General features: G+C 60.4%; 1 protein-coding gene across 1 annotated transcript in view; it reads right to left on the reverse strand.

Moving 5' to 3' along the window:
• CDH4 (cadherin 4) overlaps nucleotides 1-21608 on the reverse strand; it is a 514294-nt gene that overhangs the window by 140207 nt on the left and 352479 nt on the right. Inside the window, exon 3 of the mRNA XM_039237054.1 lies at nucleotides 3579-3805. Within this exon, the coding sequence (XP_039092985.1) occupies nucleotides 3579-3805 (227 nt within the window). The remainder of the gene's footprint in view (nucleotides 1-3578; nucleotides 3806-21608) is intronic.

Genomic DNA, 21608 nt, shown 5'->3' on the forward strand with positions numbered 1-21608 from the left:
TCACAGCCTTGCCTCTGTCACCACCCGCCAACTTCCGGGCCCCATCGCCCCTGCGAGAAGCCAGCTTCTGCATCACCACCATACCTTCCATGGAGTTCCATCTTCTGTCTGCTGTCAGATCTATGCGGCTTTGGTTTTTCAGACATTTTACCCTAAAATACCTGTTGGGGACTGAAGGTGTGTGTCCCCCAAATTCACATGCTGAAACCTGAGCCTCAGGTGTGATGGTGTCAGGAGGTGGGGCTCTGGGGGGCTGTGAGTGGAGCCCCCGTGATGGGATTAGTGCCCGTTCATGCTTCCCTCTCCGCTTGCTGCCAGGTGAGGATACAAGGCGTCCAGAGATGGGAATCCAAGAAAGGGCCTCCAGGGACCTGAGCGCATGGCCACTCTGATCGCAGGCCTCCAGCCTCCGGGACTGTGAGGCACGCATCCCCGCTGTTCACAAGCCGCCCCGTCTATGCTCTTTCTGTACAGCGGCCTGAACAGACCAGGACCACACTGAAGTGCAATTTTCTTTGTATTAATTATTCCACTTGGAGATCATGGGCGTCGAGTCGATGCCTGGATGTCTGCCGTCAATGCTTGGAATATCTTCTGCCACTATCTTTTCAAATATTACTCCTGCTCCATTTCACCCCCTCACATTCCAGACGCGCAGACGTCAGAACTCCTTGCTACTTCTCCCACGCCTGATACTCTTCCTTTTGCATCTTCCTTCTGTTTATCTCCTGGGGCTTTAGCCTGAATATTTCTTCTGGTATTTTCTGCTTCACTAAACCTCTCTTCAACTGTGTCTAATCTGTAGAAAGATCTACCCACTGAGCTCTTTCTTTTGTTTGTCACATTTTTCAGTCCTAAATTGCTCAGTTCTTTTTTATTCTTCTAATTCTGTCAAAATATTGTCTTCAAAGTGCTTAAACACAGCGAGCATAGTTACTAGAATATCTGTCTGATAACTCTGTCAGCTGGAGCCACTCTGTCACCTGGAGCCACTATGGGTCATTATTGTCCTCTGGTTCTGGCTTTTGTGTACCTTGTCTCATCCCCACTGGGTGCTCAGTTATTTTTAGCTGAGTGCTAGACAGTGTGTATAAGACAGGACAGGGTGATTTGAGGCTTCCTGAGATACTCTCTCCATCGAGAAGATTCACAGTTGCTTCTGGCAGGTGGTTAGGGACATCAGACACATGGCATCACCTTAATCCATGTAGAGAGGGTGGCATTATTCAAAGACTGGCATTGGTTTCTGTAAGGACTTACCAACTAAGTGACTCAGCGTCTCGCACAGACCCTTCTCCCTGCCTCCCCCTGGGGAGGGTCCAGTGGCTGTGACCGGCACAGGACCCCAGGACTCTGGGGGATGGGCCATGCTGATGACAGCAGTGAGCCGTGTCCTCACGGTGGGAGCACTCGAGACTCTGTAGTCAGCATGAACTCACACTACCTCACAGAATACTGAGACAACCCTATCGTCACCCCATTTTCCAGAGCAGCAAACCTCACAGAGGTCATGTGACTTGTCCCAAAGCATCGGCCGGTAATAGGAGCCTTGATTTCAACCATAACCCAGGGCAGCCATGCTCCTACCTAGGAAGCCAGTTTTCACTCCTTTCTGGACATCAACTCTCCCATGCAGCAAAGGGGGTGTAGTCGCACGGCTCAGCGCCCCTATCTGTAAAGTGGGGACAAGGATGGTACCTGCCTCCAGATGTTTTGAGGGTCGGAGGAGTGGCCACCTCTTAGGGCAGGGCCTGGCTGGGGTCCTGAGAGGTCAGGACAAGGAGCTCTGGGTGTGAATGTAAGAGGCAGTGGGGAGCCAGCAGGTGACGTGGGTCAGTAGAGGAGGGCTGGGCGGGGAGCCGCAGGGACTCTGCCGCCATGTTTCACACACTCAGGGGCGCCGTCCCCACAGCACCCTGCAGCTGGACCCCCAGGAGGGTCAGGGACGCGGACTCCCTGGCTCCCGCTGGGTGCTTGCTGGGCGAGCCTGCCGTGGGGCCGGAGAGACGCAGGTACCTGGGACTAATTGGAATCACGTTCCAAGGGGACCTCGGATTAATTGCATCAGAAATCGCTTCATTAACATGCCTAACAAAAGGTGTCGTTATGTTTCCCATTAGTGTCTTTCATCTGCGGCCTTGGCAGGCCCTGAAGAGCTCTACCCTCTGCTCGCAGGCTCCTGCTTTCCACACTGCAATCAGGGCCCTGAGCCTTGACCCTGCGGCCCGGCGCCTGAGGGAAGGGCCGCCGCCCGGGCCGCCTTGCTCGTTGCTTTCTCCCCAAACGGGGCTCCTCCTCCTTGTTCAGGAAAGGATGGAAAACCACGTCCGTCTGTCTTGGGGTCTGTAGCATCCACACAGTGAGGCTCGCGACTTTCCAGGGCGCCCGTGTTGGACATGTTCCCATGCCCAGTTCAGTTCACCCAGGAGGGCACCTGACACCCGTCCCGCAGATCAGCTCATCCCCCAGGAGGGGAAAGCTACCCGCCCACGGCACCACTCTCTCTCTCTTTTTTAAGTTTATTTATTTTGAGAGACACACAGAGAGAGGGCAAGCAGGAGAAGGGCAGAGAGCAAGGGAGAGAGTCTCAGGCAGGCTCCGTGCTGACAGCGCAGGGCCCGATGCGGGGCTCCGACCCACAAGCCATGAGATCCTGACCTGAGCTGAAACCGAGAGTCGGACGCTTAACTGACTGACCACCCAGGTGCCCTGCCGCTTTCTCTTTTTAAACATAAACCACTTCCTCTTTGTTTAAAAAACCAGATAAGGGTCCCTGGGCGGCTTAGTCAGTTGAGTGTCTGGCTTCAGCTCAGGTCATGATCTCACGGTTCGGGGGTTCGAGCCCCGCGTCGGGCTCTGTGCTGACAGCTCGGAGCCTGGAGCTGCTTCAGATTCTGTCTCCCCCTCTCTCTGCCCCTCCCCTGCTCACGCTGTCTCTCTCGCTCTCAAAAATAAATTTTAAAAAACATTAAAAAAATTAAAAAAAAAAACAGATGAAACAAAACACAGGCCCCGTTTTCCCAAAGTCAGTTCCTTGGAACACCTGTCTTGCCCACTGTCTGCCTGAGGCTCTGGGCAAATCACAGAAAGTCGTCTGACCAGCTTGGCTTAACCCTTTGCCTTCCAGGGCCTCTTCCTGAGGGACTGCCCGGGGACGCAGTCCTTTGCTAACGCGCCAAACACGTTGCATCAGGAGGATTCGACGGTGAGGGTCTCAGTCCAGCCCCACTGGCTGACGCCCGGGGGGCGCAGGGGCTGCCTCGGGGGCCAACCCGGTGGGAGCTTCCCGCGAACCCGGCAGCCCCAGGCCCGAGGCCAGTGCCTGGGCAGGAGAATTTGGGGTGCCCGGTGAGAAACGGAAACACGGAGCCTCGGTTTTAAGGAGCACTCAAGACTTCCAGGAGGGTGAGGGCGTGCGCGAGGCTGGCGTCCCTTGGGGAGGCGGCCGCCTGAGGGTCCTCCCGGCCGGCACGGCCCGCTGGCGCGCCCCATCCTCAGGGACGCTCTGCAGAGGCCATGCCACACCGGCCTCGAGGGGAAGGCCGCTCACCACACGCCCGCGTGGGGTCACGTCTTACCTTGTGTGCGGCGTGCGCCGACGAGGGCTGGGCCACCAGCAGCCGCACCACAGCGTCCCATCGCTCGGCGGTCTGGCCATCCCACGCGGTCACGGTGAAGGCCACCTGGTCGGAGGGGATGCGCAGCTCCCGGGTGGCAAAGACCGTCCCGTCCGCCCTCACTTTGAAGTCCACGCTGTTGGTCTCATACTGGGTCCCCTTGGCCCCCAGACAGCTGCTGAAGGAGACTGCAAGCAGAGGGGAGGAGGGGGTCAGGACCCGCCCGGCGCCGGGGCGTCGTGCGGGGCAGCGGGTTCTGGGGGGTAACGATTTAACTGACTTGTGGGCCTTCAGGGAATGTGCTTTACCTCCACCCCCCAGGGACGTAGCCGTCCGACTTGGAAGAAGGGAACAGGGAAGCAAAGGAGGCATTGTTCTCACATGGAATCCGCCGCCCCGCCTGCTGCTCTCCACCTCTGCACACCACCCCTCTCCACCTCTGCACGCCACCCCCCTTCCACCTCTGCACACCACCTCCCTCTCCAACTCTGCACACCACCCCTCTCCACCTCTGCACGCCACACCCCCTCCACCTCTGCACACCACCTCCCTCTCCAACTCTGCACACCACCCCCCCTCCACCTCTGCACACCACTCCTCTCCATCTCTGCACACCACCTCCCTCTCCACCTCTGCACACCGCCCCTCTCCACCTCTGCATACCACCCCCCTCCACCTCTGCACACCACCCCCCTCCACCTCTGCACACCACCTCCCTCTCCACCTCTGCACACCAGTCCCCTCCACCTCTGCACACCAGTCCCCTCCACCTCTGCACACCAGTCCTCTCCATCTCTGCACACCACCCCTCTCTACCTCTGCACACCACCCCTTTCTCCACCTCTGCACACCACCCCACCTCCACCTCTGCACACCAGTCCCCTCACCTCTGCACACCAGTCCTCTCCATCTCTGCACACCACCCCCCTCCACCTCTGCACACCACCCCCCTCTCCACCTCTGCACACCTGTCTGGTCTCCCCTGTCACTGTGTCTGGATCCGTCCCGGGTCCGTTAGTGGCGCCGAGGGTATGCTCTACCCCAAAACAATGTCGCCCGACCCCACTCACAGCCTGCAAACCGCGTGCCCCCAGTGCCCTCCAGAGCCCCGAGCCGTCTGTTTCGCACCCCAGGACCGCGGAGTTTGGGGAAAGAGCAGGGGAAGGTGGGTTCTGAGTGAGGCTCCCGTGTACTGAGTTCCCCGGTGCATGTTATTACTCAGGGTTCCACCCTGACCCGCCTGCGCCCTGTCGGGGCCAGCGATGGCCTCCGGGTGACCGGGACACTGGGCGGCCACGGCAGCCGGCGTGCTGACGCCGTGGCCTGCGGGCAGCTCTGCCTCCTGGACACGAATTAGGCCCCCGGGCGCCCGCCCCCCTAGCGCCTCTGTCGCCGGCCATTTGTGACTCCGCGGCGGGAAGAGACATCTCGGGAGCCGCGCCTTCGCGGGGCCCAGTTAGCGCGTTTTTTATACGGCGGCTCCTGCAGCTGCTGCCGGCGCCGTGGTAAGTTACAAGGCCCCGGCAGCCGGTGTCACGTTCTGCTGATAAAAACGATGGACCAAGTTACATAGTATTCATAAAAGTGTGGGCATCTCCGCGACTGCGGTGGGAGGACCACTTTTTTAAGCAATTTCACCGTCACCGTGTACGTGATTTAATTACTATTTATTCCAGAAACTAAAAAAAGCATTTCAAGGTTACGCTTGATGAAGTGTTTCCCCCTGTGTTCACCTTTTACTGTTGCTTTGCCTGAAAGCGTAAATAACGCGGGCGCTCACCCTACGCACCTCACCTGAGACGCCCCCAGGGGGCAGCCCCTCCTGCCCGTGGGGTTAGTATAACAAGGTTTTCAAATGGGACAAGGCCAGGCGTTTGCGCCCAGTCTGGCCAGAGGAGGCGGGAGGCCGTGTGCAGGCCCCAGGGACACAGACAGCGAGGGTGCCCAGGGTGCCGGCGTGGCGTGGCTCCGTGGAGACATGTCCCCCGAATGGGGGGCGGGGGAATAACTGCACTTCGTTTCAAATGACAAGAAGATTCCAGGCTGCTTTTACAGGACCATTCGCCCCCATGGCAAACAAATGAAAAGCGGCAACAAACTGAGCTGGATCAATCATTCCTGACACCCAATTGTCACCAACAGAGATAAAATGACAGCCCTGCGAATGTTGGGAGATTAGCACAAAATACATAAATAAGCCCCTTTGTTCTCTGAAAGCAGGTTTCTACTAACACTAACGGATTGGACATAGAGGGTCTGCACTTCTTCAAGCCTGCGCGGCGACGCTGCATGTGTGGGTGACGTGGAGGGAGACTCAGAGTGCTGTCCCCACAGGCCCTTCGGATGGCACGTGTCCCTGGGGGACGGGACCCTCCAGGACACCACAGTGGCACCAGGCAGAGCCCTGTGACCTGCAGTTTGCCAGCAAGCAAGCCCGTGGGGCCAACGGAGGGCTGCCCCACACGGGTGTCCACGATTCCCTCGTGGGTGTTAAAGTGGACGTGGTTCCGGTGTCACAGGGCCCCGGCCAGTCCTGAGAGGGCAGTGCTGTGGGTCCTGAGGACCCTTCTGGGCCCACGGAGAAGCCTGGCTGTAGCCATCTGTCACCTGGCTTGCCCTCTGGGAGGGGTCACCCCTGATAGCATGGTGCTTACGTGGGAAGCACAGACGGGTACCGAGTCTGCAGCCTGGGCCCCTGGACACGGCATGCGGGGCGGGGAGCCGCACGGGGCTTCTGTCTCTGGGCATCAGGGCTCGGAGGGCTCCTGTGCCCATGGGTCCTGCGCAGGCCAGGCCGGGAAGGGGGGCCGAGAATGGCCTCCACCCTGGCTGGATTTCCAGACTGGCTCAGGACGGGCACCCAAGATGCAGGTTTTTAGCAGGGTCCTCCCACCCAGCGGGATGAGGCTGGAGCCCAGGCCCGGGCAGCTTCTGCCTCTCACTTACGTCCACCTGGACGGCCGAGCATCTGAGGACGGGGCCGCTGTCCTGGCTTCCCACCGTGCCCCTGGGGCTGAGGACAGCGCTGGCACTAGTTGCTCTGACAGGAGGCAGAGCCTCCCCACAGCGCTCCCCCCGCCCCTGCTTTGGGCAGCGATGGGGACGGCTGGGGTCGGCCCAGAAAAAATTTAAATTCCCACAAGATTCTGTACGACACGTTTCCCTCAATGTTGATAAAACCAACAAACACAGAGAAACTCCTGCTCGGAGTAAATTCGGGTGGCGCATCCAGCCTGCCTCAGACCAGGGTGCCGGGTGGTCTGCTGGGCATGGCGGCTCCTGCTCCGGAGGGAGGCACGGTGGGCGGCAGCACTGTCCCCACTCTGCAGATGGGGAAACCAAGGCCCAGAGACGCTCGCACCTCCTTGAAGCTGCAGGCACAGGGCGCTGACGGGGAGACCGTCCTACGACGGCCTGTGCATGTCTCCATCTCGAGCACAAACTGTGCTGCTGGGTGGTACTTGCACCTGATCACGGAGGCTGCGCCCCCCCCCCCCGCCCCCCTAGGGAGGCCTGGACTCTACAGGTGGGAAGGGGGTCTACACCAGCAGCCCCTCTGGGGCCAAGCGGCCCAGCCAGCTGCGAGCGGAAAGGGCGTCCCCCGCCCCCGGGATCCCTGGCCGAGGCCTGCGCTTCCGCTGCGCTGGGCCCCCTCCTCCAGCCCCGCCTGCTGCACACGGCTCTCTGCGGCTTGCTCATTATTTCCGTTAGTTTTAAACAGACTTGACAAGAGACAGGAGTCCTGAGAGGCATGAAAAACAACCGTCTAAGTACAGACGGCCACGGCCCCACCACCTGCTCGCCCCGTGGCACAGCCAGTGTGGCGGTGGGGGGGGAGGGCCGGTGTGGGCTCTGGGGGCAGGACTCTGCTGCCTTGAGGATCCTCCCCGTGAACATCTGGCCGACCCTGTGCCGCAAACACCTGAGATCGCCAATGCCACGTGTGCGTGGGGAGGCTGGGCCACGTCCACATCCACATCCGTCCAGGCCCCTCTGGGCCAGGGCCTGAACCCAGGGCTGTGCTGGGCAAGCAGTGGCCTCTCAGAGCATCGGCTCTGTCCCTGCTGTGGCCGGGATGAGCCTTACCAGGCTCAGGGTAAAGCCCGCTTGCCTTACGCTGTGGCCCATTCGAAGAGACAGGTCCGGGGGGAGCAGAGGCTCCCAGCCAAGGGTCACTCATCCCACAAACACCTGTGGCCTCCGTTGCGTGGCACTGGGAGCCACCTGGGTGTAACAGAGCGGAGGCCTGTGTGTGGGAGACCGGAAAATGACAATCTGGCTGGCTGTGCGGCCACTAAGGGGCCCCAGACCAGGCCGGGGGGTCCCCAGGGTGGGGCTGGGAGCCCAGCAGGATGGGTGGGCCAGCCAGCACTCGGGATTCTGACCCTGTGGGATCTGCGTCCACACCCGGGGCCCCAATGTCCCTCCCCCACCCAGGTATGGAAGCAGCAGCTCTCTGTGTCCGGCTGTGGAGGCGGGTGGGGCCTGGGCAAGCCCAAGTCTCTGTCCTGAGAAGAGGCCAGAGAAGAAAGTCCGCCGTTCTGCTCACCACCCGCCGGTGCCCCCCCGCGCCTGACGCGTGTGTCAACACTGAGCTGGTGGCGGCTGCGTCAAAGGCTACTCGAGGCTCTTCAGTGCAACAGGAGACCCCTGGCGGGACCCAGGGGTGGGCTGCACACAGAAAATGTGACAGCCACCTCCCTGTTCCCCCCTCGCCAGAGGTTGGCGACGCAGAGCGTGGTGTGATCGGCATTCGGGGCTTGTCGTCCGCTGGCTGGGCCGCCGCTGGTCCAGGCTGCACCTGCCCGGACATCTGTCACGGACGCAGGTTTCCTCTGCGCCGTACAAATGTCAGTCTCTGCCGCCCCGCTGTTTTGGCTGACACCCCCTCGGAGGGGCTGTCGCAGAGGTTGGTGGAATTTCCGTGGCCTCGCCTGTCTGCTCCGTCTCCCGGGAGCCACGTGTGCTCTATGAGAAGACCTCACCCTACGGCAGAGGTGGCTCTGCACACGCAGAGTGTGGACGCCAAGTCCGCTCACTCATCCTATTACCAGACACGGTTCACTCAGAGACACAACAGGCACCAAAGCCAAACACGGTCGCTACCAGGCAGACGCTAGAGTGTGGGGTGGGTCAGAAACTAACCAAGTCATTACATCAGAAAGCTAACACTCCCCAGGGAAGCGTGCAGGTGGAGACGGAGAGCCTGACCCAGACTTGGCGGAGCAGGGATGCTTCCCCTAAGATCTGAGGGATGAGACAGCTCCTACGCGGCTTGGGCAGGCCGCATGAACAGCATGTGCGAAGGTCCTGTGGCAGAGGCGTGTGGGGTCTCGGGGACCCCAAGAGTAGCCTGACCGCAGCAGGGGCTGTTGCAGGGTGGCCAGGATGAAAACAAGAGACCAGCACAGGCTGAGGGAGGTGCTTGAAGGGGCGCCCAAGGCAGAGTCCGCTGACCTAGGACACCCACCCTCTGTAATCCACACAGGGTCAGTGCAGCTCTGCCCCAGGAGGGACAGGCCACCCGCCACTCAGTGGCGTCTGGAAGTGAGGGGGTGTCCCGAGTGGACGAGCCACCCCCTTTTTTGGGGCCAATGTTAAGAGAGGGTCATGGTGTTTTCTGGCCATAAGAACAGCCCAGTGAACTGAGATCGGAGTCCACTGCTGTGACTTCAGAAGCATGTCCTCAACACTTAGCCCCGAAGTGGATCTGGGGACCCCGAGCAGAGGCTCCAGCACCCACTGCAGACAGTCTGCTTGGGACAAGACTGTCAAGAGCCAGGAATAGAAGGGGCGAAGGAAGAGGAAGAGAGCGAGGAAGAGAGGTCCCTCCAGCAGGGATGCGGGAACCAGGGACAGGGCGCAGGGAGGCGCCACGGGGTGGGGGAGGAGGTCATCCCCATGGGACCTTAGGACCCACCCCCCTCCTGGGGCCCCCGAGGGGCCTCTCGTGGGTCATCCATCCAGCTTGGCTGCAGTCCCTAAATACCCTGCTGACTATGAGGCCACCTGAGGGCCGTGACCCCCGGCCTTGCCCACGGGAGGGCTGCCCGCCGAGCCAGAGGGGAGATGGCGGCGGCCGGGGCTGGGGCAGGAGGCTGGGAGTGGCCGCTGATGTGCACGGGGTCCCCTCCGGGACGACACAGAAGTGACGGTCGCTCATCATGAGACCATACTGAGCGCCACCGAACTGTTCACTTTGTTTTATGATTTAAAAAAATTTTTTAAAAATATTTATTTCTGAGAGAGAGAGAGAGAGAGAGAGTGTGAGCAGGGGAGGGGCAGAGAGAGAGGGAGACACAGAATCTGAAGCAGCTCCAGGCTCTGAGCTGTCAGCACAGAGCCCGACGCGGGACTCGAACCCACAAACTGAGATCGTGACGTGAGCCAAAGTTGGACGCTCAACTGACTGAGCCCCCCAGGCGCCCCTGAACTGTTCACCTTGAAAGGGTGAGACTCCTGCTGTACGAGTTCCGCGCCGATGCAGACCAGCTCCCGGGGCTCCCCGAGTCCCCAGGTCCTGCTGCAGCACCGACAGCGAGAAAGCCTCCCAGAAGGGCCCGTTCCTCTCCCACGGGGGCCTGAGGACCAGCCCGGGGCACGTGGCCCTCGCCCGCGGCCTCTGCCCTCCCGGCCCCATCTCTCACCTTCTCCGCCCCGGGCACGGACCCGGCTGCCCGTGGGGGTAACGGGGGCAGGGGTGCTGACCTAGTGGAGAACGTGCCACAGCTGCACACCAGGCGCAGCGCCTGGGGCCCAGTGAGGGGCGGGGAGGGCCTTCGGGGGCTCTGAGCTCCAATTCCAGACGCTCCTTGCAGCTCCGCCTGAACAGGCAGGAGTGAGCCGCGTGTGTCCGTGTGCGGGATGCCTGCAGGGCGCGGGGAAAGCCTCAGGGCCCAGGTGTTTCCAGGGTGTCACCGGCCCATGGAGCGTCAGCACCACACGGATGAACTGCTCCGGCCTCACTGTATGCAGAAGTGACCTGCGCCTGCTGGAAGGCGATTCATCACGTTCTAGGGTGCGTTCATTTATCCAGGGGTCCCCCGAGCCCGCACTGACCCCCTTACAGGACGCCTGTGTTCCCCACGGGGCCCCGGGCACTTTTAATACCTGGGGATCGATGCCCCAAACGCAAAGCGTGCGGCAACGCACAGTCTGTAGCCGGGCGCATCTCCCGGGAGAAGGCTGCCCTCTCCATCGCTGGAGTCTGGGGCTCGGATCTCGGGTCCCGGGCTCCGGCCAGTTCTGAGGTCTGAGGACCTGCCGACTGGACACTCCGTGTGCGCGGCCTCTTCACCCCTCCGGGACGGCGCAGGGAACTCTCCTAGGGGCCCCTCCCCGGCCCCGGCCCCAGGGGCTCACAGCAGACGGTGCGGCCACGCTCACTGCGGCCGGTGCGGGGAGCGCGGGGTCAGGAGAGCCGCCAGCCCCTCCCGAGAGGCTCTGCTTTAACCCTCTGCCCTCATCACGCTTAGTTGCTCCTGCGCGAGAAGGGTGAGCTGGGTGATGGGTGCCGGCAACAGCGGGCGAGCAGCACGAAGCTCTGCAACCCCCAGCGCCCCCAGCGCCCGCCTGGCATTTACGGAGAGGCAGCAGTTGTGTCTCCTACTGGACAGTCGTGTTGCGGGTAGAAATACCCCTTTCTGTCCCCGTTGTGGTTGTTGTCAGGTGAACCGAGAGAGGTCCAGTGAGCAGACGGGAACTCGTAGCTGGACAGCGATGGGGACGGACAGCTCCCCCAGGAGAGTCGGCCTGCCCCGCCCCCTCCCCCTCTCCCCCTCCCTCCCCGTGTCCCTCCTCCCCCCTCCCCCTCCTTCCCTCTGTCTACCTGTTCATCTACCCATCCATCCATCCACCCCCCATCCATCTCCTATCCACTCATCTGTCTGTGCATCCGTCCATCCCCCCCTCCCTCCACACCCCCTCTATCTATCCATCCCACACTCGCTGCACCTCTATGGTCAAGGCACCGACCAGGTACTGGGGAGCCAGAGGAGACCCGTGCAGCCTGGGGCCACAGGAACTTGGGGGGAAGATCAAGGCTGGAGAGGAGGTCGTGAGCGGGGGCCCTGGTGGGGGCTGCTCTGTGCCAAGCGCCTCCACGGATACCTCTTCTCCTTCTGATTCTCCACAGCGAGCCACCCCCCCCCCCACCCTGGCCCGGGACCCCTGCCTCAGGGATGTGAGCTGAGGCTGCAGCTGAGGTCTTGGCGAGGACGGCCAAGCGGTCACCCCAGCCCCACTCTGCGCTCAGCTCCAGCACTTCCTCCAGGTGAAGACCAGCCGGCTGGATGCCCAGGCTGTGCTCACCCCACCTGCTCCACCCTGATGGCAGATCTCTTCCCTGTTGGACAAACACTCCAAGAACTAGGCCTTGGCACACAGGCTCCTCTTGCCTGGAACACCCTTCACCGGCAAGTGTGCCTCCTCCGGGGAGTCTTCCAGGATTCATCAGCTGCTGACCCCTCTCTCTTGGAGCTTCACGCTCTCCAGTGGCTTCCCAGGGACAGAGGTGGCGTGCCGTGCAGCTGTCTGTCCCCTTTGTCATGGACATCTTGACAGTTGCCGGGGCACAGGGATGGTAAGAAGCAGAGGGGTGTTTGGTGGGTTTCGTTAATGTGGGTCATGCATGCTGGTGGCACTCAGGTGGGACCCCGCTAAGGAGGGGCTGCCTCTCAGGCCTGGAGTTTGCCGCCCCACCCCACCCCGAATGCATGGGGGCCTCGCTGAAACCTCAGGCGGCCGGGACCCTTGCATGTCCTTCTGGGCTGTTTTCTGACCTGTGTTTTTAAACTCAGACACGAAGCTGCACGTGTCCCTTTCTCCACGTGACCTTCCACTGGACACGTGCCCACGGCCACGGCGCTCCTGTCTGTGGATGCAGGAGGCCGGGCCGTGGAAGCTGTGCGTCCACCACGTGCACCCGGGAAGGCTGTGCCCCAGCAGCCTGACGCCCGGGAGCGACCGGCCTCCGCGTGCGGCCGCAGATGCTCCTGCACCTTGTGAGGGTGCCCGGGGCCCAGACGGAGCCCAGGGACTCGGGGCTGTTGTCCTGCCCTCTGCCACCGGTTTGCTCAGCCCAGATTCCCGAAGCAGCCGTATGTGTACAGAAGCGGGAAGAGTGTCATTCCCAGCAAAGTGCGGGTGGGCCGTGCGAGCGAGGAGGGGCAGGCAGGCCTCCGTGCCGATCGCTAGTGCGTCACCCTGGAGGGCGTGAGCGGGGCGTTCCTGGGCTACACTGTGCCCCCTCGCTGCGGATGACCTAGTGCTGGGCCCCCGCTGCCCTCCTCGGTGCCACCTGCGGCCTCACCAGCACCAGGAGAGCCCACCCCTCGGAGGAAACGTCCACGAGATAAGCGCTGATGGACTCTCAACGGGGCCTTTTATTCCTTACATCGGTGTGAGGGGCGCCTGGGGGGCTCAGTCGGTTAACAGTCCGACTTCGGCTCAGGTCATGATCTCACAGTTCGTGGGTTCGAGCCCCGCGTCGGGCTCTATGCTGACGGCTCAGAGCCTGGAGCTGCTTCTGAGTCTTTGTTTCCCTCTCTTTCTGACCCCCCCCCCCTCATGGTCTGTCTGTCTCTCAAATACAAATAAAAACATTAAAAACAAATTTAAAAACAAAACCAAAATCTTTAAATTCATATGCGTGCAAGCCAAGTGGGACCCTTCCTCCATGGCCTGGAGAGGCCCCGGCCCTTGGCGGTCAGAGCGGCAAACCCTGACCTGGTGACGCGTGACCCCTGCGCCGTGGCCCCGCCTGAGCCGCCTACCCTTTGCTCCATTTGTAAGGTTCCAACGAGAACGAGAGCCGAAGCCGCCGGCTCCAAAGACAGAACCCCACCCTCGTCCCTTCTCCAAAGCAGCCGTGTGACAGCACAAGGCTGAGCTGATTGCTGATTGAGTCTAAACTGGCTCAGCGCGTTATTCATGTCTGAGCGTGAAGAGTAAGACCCAAGTTTCCTCCGTGAGTGGCGTGCGTCCACGGCCCTGCCTCCCCGCAGAGACGAACCGTCCCCCGCCTCATAGGTGCCTGCTCTCAGGGGCCCGTGAGGGGCAGGCGTCTCCACCATCCGCCCCCTGAACTGCCCGGCCTGTCCCCACTCTGTGCCATCCACGGCTTGGCCCCACGGGCGTGTTTCTCCCCACGATGCGTCCCACCGGCCTCCATGCTGCACACGGGGCTGTGCCCTCCCGCCCGGCCCTGGCCACACTTTGAGCCCCCCTGGGCACTTCCAGCCCCCCTCCCCCCTCATCTTGTTGGGGACTGTGTGTTGTGTCCCTGCGTCTGGCCACCCTGCTTGCCTCATCTCAGTTCCTGCCACCTGGGGCCGGTGGCGCAGGGCCCACTCCTCAGGCCCCTCCCCCCAGCGCCCACCACCAGGTGGCCTGGCGCCCCGCAGGCACTTGAGCAACGGGGATAAATGCGCACATTCCATTTCCCTCAGCTTCGAAAATGAACATCCAATGAATGGGGAACCAGGGGAAGACACATTATGAAGTGCGGGAAGCCAGTCTGAACAGGCCCCACGCCTGGATGCCACGGCGTTCTGGCAAAGTATCAGTGGGTGCGGGGGGTGGGGGTGGACGCGTGTCCACAGCAAGCACAGCATCAGCCCCGGCTTCAGCTAACAACGGCCGTCAACAGCGGCTCACCCCCACTGTGGCCACACACTCCGCGAGTACGAGGTGTTAATCAGGGGGGGCCCTGTGAGGGGGCCGGGGTGTATGGGAACCTTCCCCGCTTTCTGCTCTGTCTTCTCGTAAATCTAAAATTGCTTTGAAAAAGTCTATTAAAAATGGATATTCACTATCCATTAGACATACCTTCTCCAGAGAAAACACACGTCTCAGAAATGTTAAAAATCCCATTTGGAAGCAAAACACCGAAGCCTCTCTCCTACCATTTCATTTACGGCTGGAACATAAACTCGCTTCTCCCTCTGGGTTTCCTTGTGATGAATCGAACGCCAGCCATTACTGTGTCTCTTCTAGGACATTCTTTCAGCCCGAGAAAAATCAGCCAAAGCGGCCACACACGTGTGCCCTAGTGTGAGTGACCCAAGTCCCCCAGGCCCCATACTGCCCTGAGGACTCTTGGTGACCTTATTCTGTATTTTGGAGCCGGGTGGGAACTGGAGGCACTTCCGGGAGATGCAGAGCCTCCATGACCATGATCCCAGCAGGGCAGGCGTGCGGCTCCCGCCTGGGGACCCAGGGCAGGGGACAGGTGTCAGCACCGTCCTGAGCTCACACATGGACAGCAAGTTCTCCAGGTTCCGGTACTAATTAATGGTCGTTTGTTCAAGAAAATAAAGGCGCAGATGCGCTGGAGATACGGAAATGGGGTGGCGGAGGAAGTTCAAGGTCTGAGAAGGGTTGTTTGTGCCCCAGTGCCTTCCCGGGGAGCCGTCTGAGCTCCTCACGAGTACATCCCACTGATGCCCCATCTGCACGAGCGTGGATTCATCTCCCGTGAGGTGGTCCTCACACACTTTCCAGGGCCTGAGCAGAAGGTGTCGCGGGCTGGTCCCCCACCCCCAGCGGGGGGGGGGGGGCGATGCGGCTGGGCCCCGTTAAACATGCTGCAGGTGGTCCCCCGGGAAGACAGTCTCCGTAACAGCTGTGACTGCCAGTGGCGCCCACGCTAGACAGGAGGGCTGGGGAGGGCGTGACCCAGGGTCACCAGAGGGAGGAGGGGCCACTCGGTCCAAATCTGCACCTGAGGGGATGTGGGAGTCGCCCCAAACATCGGGGGTGAACTCCAGGAAACGGGGGCGCATTGAGAACCCTGGAGGGTGGGTGCCCCCTCTGGACCTCTGCGTTCTCGTCCAAGGCTCTGGGAGCCCATCTGGAGAAACAGGGTGACGTTTTGACTATTTTAAGAGAAGACGGGTATGTTTTGTTGAACATCTGAAACCACCATTTCACGAACTATCATGAAGGACAGTCTATGAATTTTCAATCATTCATTCATTCATTCACTCACTCACTCAGGTCCCCGCTGGGCACCAGGAACACACGACCCTCACGAAACGAGTTCTGGGATTTCTGTTTCCCAGGAGCGAAGCTCAGGAAACGCAGAGGTCCACACCCCCGGGGGGCAGGGCGGGGCTGCAGGGGCTCCTGGCTTTGCCGCCCCCCCGCCCCCAGCCCTGAGCCACCAGGAGCACCCCTCCCTGGCCTCCCAAACGCGATGGCAGTCGCCCCTGAGTGACCGCGCCGGGCGGGGTAACGGTGACCCGGCTGCCCTGGTCTGTGCAGCACGGATGCTCCGTTCTCTCGCCTTGTTGAGACGAGCGTCATGCGTGAAATCCACACGCGGCGCCCGCCCGATCCACACGGTGACCGCCCACAGACCGGCACGCTCATGCTCTAAGCCCACTATGCAAAACACAGCAAGGCACTCGCACGCGCAAAGCTTCCGGGCTCTCCCGATGGCGTTTCTGACAAGGACAGGGACGTGGTCCGGTGACTCCTGGGCCTCAGGGGTGGGAAGACGCTGGGCCTGCGCTCTGAGCAGCCACGGTTCCCCAGACCGCCCGGTGGTGCGGGGCCCTCACGGCCACAGACGCCTGCTGGGAACCAGGGACCCTTTGTAATCCAGGCGAGCAAGCTGCCACACCCCTGGCCAGCCCTGTGACGAACAATGACGGTCATTATAATAATAAGGGCAGCTTTTGCATACGGGGTTCTTACCACCTGCTGGCTAGTGTCCCCCCCCCGCCCCCCCCAGCTGCTTAGGCAGGGACCAAGGTCAGCCCAGTTCACAGCTGAGTTCCCCGGGAAAGGGACACCCATCGTGGTGTCTGCCTTCAGGAGGCGTCCGCTGAGCTGAGTGTCCGAGACGGTGCCCCAGGACACGCCGTGCGGGCCACCACAGCCCACGCAGTGCTCGCCGGAGGGCTTGTCCCTCTGATGGGAGCCTGGCGGTGGGTCCGGGGCGCCCCACGCACCCCCTGGGCTCACGGGCGCCCTGGGCAGGGGCCGGGGCTGGGCTCTCGTCACACGAATGCCGCATGCGTGAGGAGGTGAGGAAGGCGCTGCAGCTGACAGCCAGGGCTCAGGGGGCCAGGCCTGGGGTGCCCTTCACGCGGGAGCCAGGACCCGCTATTTTTAGAACCGCCAGCCTCCCTCTCATTAGCGCCTTCACATCAGGACTGAGCTAATGCAATCGTTTGCAGTCAAGGCCCAGGTAGAGAGAGGGTTCTCTTTGCTGTCCCCAGAGGCCACCTCCCGGCCGGCACCATGTCCCCTGCAGAGGGGGGAGCCTGCCAGAGTGGGGGCAATTCCCACCGACCTGCCTGACCTGCTTCACAATTTACTCCATTTCACCAAAAGGGCCTTTTGGGGCGGTGTTTTATGGCATCCTGCCCTGTTGACTCACCCATTCACACTTGAGTCTCTTCTGTTCTCAAAGCCCCTGCGGAGCTGCTCCAGGCGTCTGAGGGGCATGGCATTCGAGGCCCTGGGCGTGGCATTCGAGGCCCTGGTGAGGTCTGGGGAGGTGGCCCCGGGGACCATTCCTGAGGGGCTGTGATCCAGGGGAAGCCCGGCTCTGAGCATGGGGCCCGCGTCCTGCCGGGAAGGCCTGCGGCCACCAGGGCCCCGTGGGCTCAGCGCCCGGCACCTACGTACAGGGGCGGGTCCGTGGGATGGGTCCGCCCACCCGTCCACCCTGTCCCCCCTCGTACTGAGTGGCCTGGCTCGCCCTCCCAGGCTTTCTCCTTCTGGAGCCTCTGTTCTCCAAAGTGGGGGGATGGTAGGCAAGACCAGCGTCTGGCTCTCGTGGGGGCCCAGTTCTACTGGAGGGGACAGAAAACGGGGTGTTGTGGGGCAGCTTAGGGGGCGCTCAGAGCTACGGGAAGAGTAAGACAGGGCGCTGCGGGGCAGGGACAGTCAGGAAGGCCAGGAGCAGAGGGGGAGGGGCGGGGGAGCGCATGCGCACGCGGGCACTTAGGGTGTGCAGCATGTTCACACATGTGTGCGTGTGCTCTCCCTGCAGAGACAGGGCCCCTCCCGAGCTGACTGTCTGCACGGCACAGACGGTACAGATGCGAACACGGGGCCACTCACTAACCCACCCACACCCCAGACGTGCCAGAGAACATTTTCTTCTGGGCTTTTTCACCCTTCTTTTTTTTAATGTTTATTTATGTGAGAGCAAGAGAGCAAGCCAGCAGGGCAGGGGCAGAGACAGAGACAGAGAGAGACAGAGAGAGAATCCCAAGCAGGCTCCGGGCTGTCAGTGCAGAGCCGGATGCCGGGCCCAAACCCATGAACCACGAAATCGTAACCTGAGCGAAATCAAGAGTCGGATGCCTAACCGACTGAGCCACCCAGCGCCCCTGGGCCTTGTGAAGTTGAAAACGCACAAATAAACAAAGCAGGCTTTACCCCTTGCCCTTGACTGCAGACGTTCACACCAGCAGACGCAGAGGCAGGAGGGAACCCTCCAGGTCCCGGCCCCCAAGTGCACGACTCTGACCACACGCAGACCCACACCTGCTCCTCCTGTGGCGTGTGGGACGTGGACCGTGTGCGTCAGGAAGGGCCACCGTGACTCAGAAACCCGGGGGCTGGGCAGGCAGACTTGCTCTCAGGAGCCTCCCGGGGAGGGAGTGCAGGGGAGGGAGCCGACCGCCTCCCCTCAGGCACACGATACATTTCAAATGGTGGCCTGTTGGTGGCCGTGGTGCAAGGTACCAGGGGAGCCCCGGGAGGGGGTGATGTCCGCGTGGAGGGAGAGCCTAGACGGGAAAGTGGGACCCAGCCTGACCCTTGGGGAGAGGGGGGCCAGACCCGGAGAGGCCCGGGGTGCGCCTTGCCCTGGGCCCATCTTGGGCTCCACAGGCCCTGGGCGTGTCACGAAGGGGCTCTTCAGAACAATGGGGCTCCTTCCAGGATGGGCCTCTGACCACACCTGGGGTCTCTGCGAGTGACCAGGACTTGGGGATGCGTTTATCAGGCTCATGGCCAGAAGCGCTCGGTGGTGGGGGCTGAATTCTCCTCCCACACGGAAAGAGAAAACATGATTCTCTGTTTTAATGGTCTCATGGTAGCACCCTCTTCCTCAGTCAAGGGCCACCCCAAGGAAGCAAAGAGCTCACCCGTCTCTTGGTCCTGAGCCAAATCCTGTTTCTAAAGAAAGTGAAGAAGTCGCTGCACATTCTTTTGTTTTGCCTTTAAAAGAAATTTTCCTTTAAAGTAATCTCTACACCCAATGTGGGGCTGGGACTCATGACCCCGAGACCAAGGGTCACATGTTCTACCGACTGAGCCAGCCGGGTGCCCGGCCGCACATTGTGCATCGCGTCATTGTCCAAGGCAGGTCCGAGGAACACGGGTCCGAGGCTAGTGGGGGAGGGGCAGGGACATTGTTTTGCGTCTGTCGCAGTGGTCACTCTGTGTCCCTCTGGGACATTTCCAGTGCAGGTTAGAGCAGAGGAGGGTCTGGAAGTCCTGAAAGGCCAGGAGACCTGCATAACTTATATGCATGTTGGGAATTCAGGATGCATCAGTCAGCAAGAGGCTCCATTAAGCTGAAGTAACAAATAGTTCCCAAATCACATGACACGGGGCTGTGGGCCGGCTGGGAGGCCCTGCACGGGAGAGCCCTCACTAGCCGTCAGGTCCCTCCCGGGAGGGACGAACCTTCCGCTCCCATTGCACTGGCCAAAGCAAATCCTGCGGCCAACCCTCACGGCAAAGTCGTGAGGGAGTGAGACCCTGCCATGTGTCCCCAGGACCGAAGGGCATGGCTGCTCTTTCCAATAAAGAAAACGGCGCTCAGGAAGATTAGTGCCCAAATCAAGTCCTGCATCTAAAGAAACGATTTTAGTGGCTGCCTCCAGCTGCCTGCCCTCCATCCTGGCCAGGCGCCCGTGCCTGTGTGCGTCTCTGCCAAGGCTCTCCAGGCTTCCCTGACTTTCCAGTCCTTTCTCCCACGTTAGCGGTACACGTCCTGAAGGTGGAGGTTCTGGTGTTTCTACTTTTCTATGCTTGAGCAGCAGACTGACATTTGGGCAGCGGGGACCCACACCAGCATATGCCCCGATTCTCTGACGGGGGCCGGTTGGTAGCCTTGGCTATTGAGCCCCACCGTGGGGGGGGGGGCGGGGAGAGCCTGTGCTGGGCGGGTGCCGCACAGTCACGTCTCTGTGTGCTCCTGCCCCTCGACACTACACTTTGGCGGCTTTACCCTGGCAGGAAAAACAGCCAATTAATGAAGTTGTTTTGAAGGCGATGGGTCCTGGCCTCACACGGTCCTTGACCCGATCCCCAGACCTCCCCAACCTCCCCTTAGAGAGCCACACGGCACGTGCAGACCCTGTCCCGTGCGGAGTGGCATGCAAACCAAGTGTTTACCCCAAGGTAATTATCCCTTGTGGTAGTTTGACATGAGATCTTGATAAAATTGTTGTATAACATGGCGGGCAGGTTGCTCAGCCGGCTGCACAGAAATTACGTGACATTTTACTCCTGAGTGTAAATTAAAAGTTGCAGAAAGGTCAATGAAGCAGGAGTGGTTTTGTTCAGATGATTTAGACAATGAGATGGGAGGAGGCTGGAGATGGAGGGGAACCCTGCCCACCCAGCCAAGCCAACCCGGTGTTCACTCAGTGTGTGCCCGGCGGGCCTCGCTCCGAGATAGCGAAAGAAGGTTCCTGGACTTTCCCTGGAAAGAAAAGACAGCCTTTGTACTAGACCCTTCTGGCTGCTGAGAGAAGAGAGATTTGTGCAGTCTGCCTTGCCGAGTCCCTACTGTGTGATCAGCACCTACTATGCGCCTCACGGTGCAAGAGCATGCAGCATGCCGCCTTGTCACAAGCTGAGGCCGGGAGCCAGCAGGGTGAGCTGTGTGGCCTTGCACGGCTTGCAAACGTCTCTGAGCGTCATATCTGACCCGGCACCTCACGCCAAAACCATGCGGCTTGAGCCCGGGGCTCACAGTCAGGTTTCTGGACTGTCTGCCATGAAGATGTGGTCAAGCTAATGGTTACTCTCTCAGATCACGCCCTGCCTGGAAAAATGTTTGCCATAATTAAATGAGATAGTTCAGGAGACCGAGCCCAGGACAAAGCCTGGCCTGTAGGCCGCAGAAGCAAGTGGCGGTGAGGGAGCATCTTCCCCCGCCAGGGACCGCCCTGGCTCCCTGCCTCCCCCTGGGGCGACACAGGGAAGTAAAAAGAAGACGCTGACTTTCACAATAACAAGATGCAAAGTGGCAATGTGTATGTTTAAACTGCACGTGAGCACCGTGCAATGTCTTATCACCTTCCTTCCTTTTAACAAAAGCAAGGTGCTTCCCCACCAGCCTGTCTTTATCTCAAGAGTCAGGGCTGCAAAGTGTAACTTCATTTAAAAAACAATTATGAGTGAAACACAAGCTCCCAGGACTTATCCGCTCTTCAGAAGGAAAGAACAAAGGCGTCCACAGAAAGCCACAAGCCTCTCCTGTGTTACAGCATCAGCACGGATGTTCACAGGCACCTCAGGGACGACACAATCCCGACCCGACTCCCTCGCACCTTCCCAGGGCCGGAGAGGGCGGCTCTGTAGGTGTCTGTGGTTTAAACACAGCTCCTTGCCGTTTGTATTCAGAACTCTCAAGGCTTTGTGATTTAAAGCAGCAATTACATAGAGAAACAAGATAAAGTCTGGGAGAAATTATCTCTTTGCAAGGTTGGGAGGGAAGGAAGCGAAGGAAGGTTAATGCTTTGATGAAATATTTCCAGTTATTTCACGCAACCATTTTGCAATATCCCTAATGTTTTCGCACATTACATGCTCTTCCGGGGGAATAACAGCTTGTGTTTTTGAAAGCAGGGAATAAACACCTCACAGGCCTTCGTGGCTGCCTCATACCTTGGAAGATTCTGCAGCCAGACAGACTACCCAGCTCGGAGATGCGCGTGCGTCCAGGCACCAGACAGCGGGTTGAGTCTTTCTCTGTGTTAGTGATGAAGCCAAGGCTTAAACAAAAATCTC

The sequence above is a fragment of the Hyaena hyaena genome, unplaced genomic scaffold, assembly GCF_003009895.1.
Source record: "Hyaena hyaena isolate Hyena2069 unplaced genomic scaffold, ASM300989v1 scaffold_118, whole genome shotgun sequence".
Taxonomy (NCBI): Eukaryota; Metazoa; Chordata; class Mammalia; order Carnivora; family Hyaenidae; genus Hyaena; species Hyaena hyaena.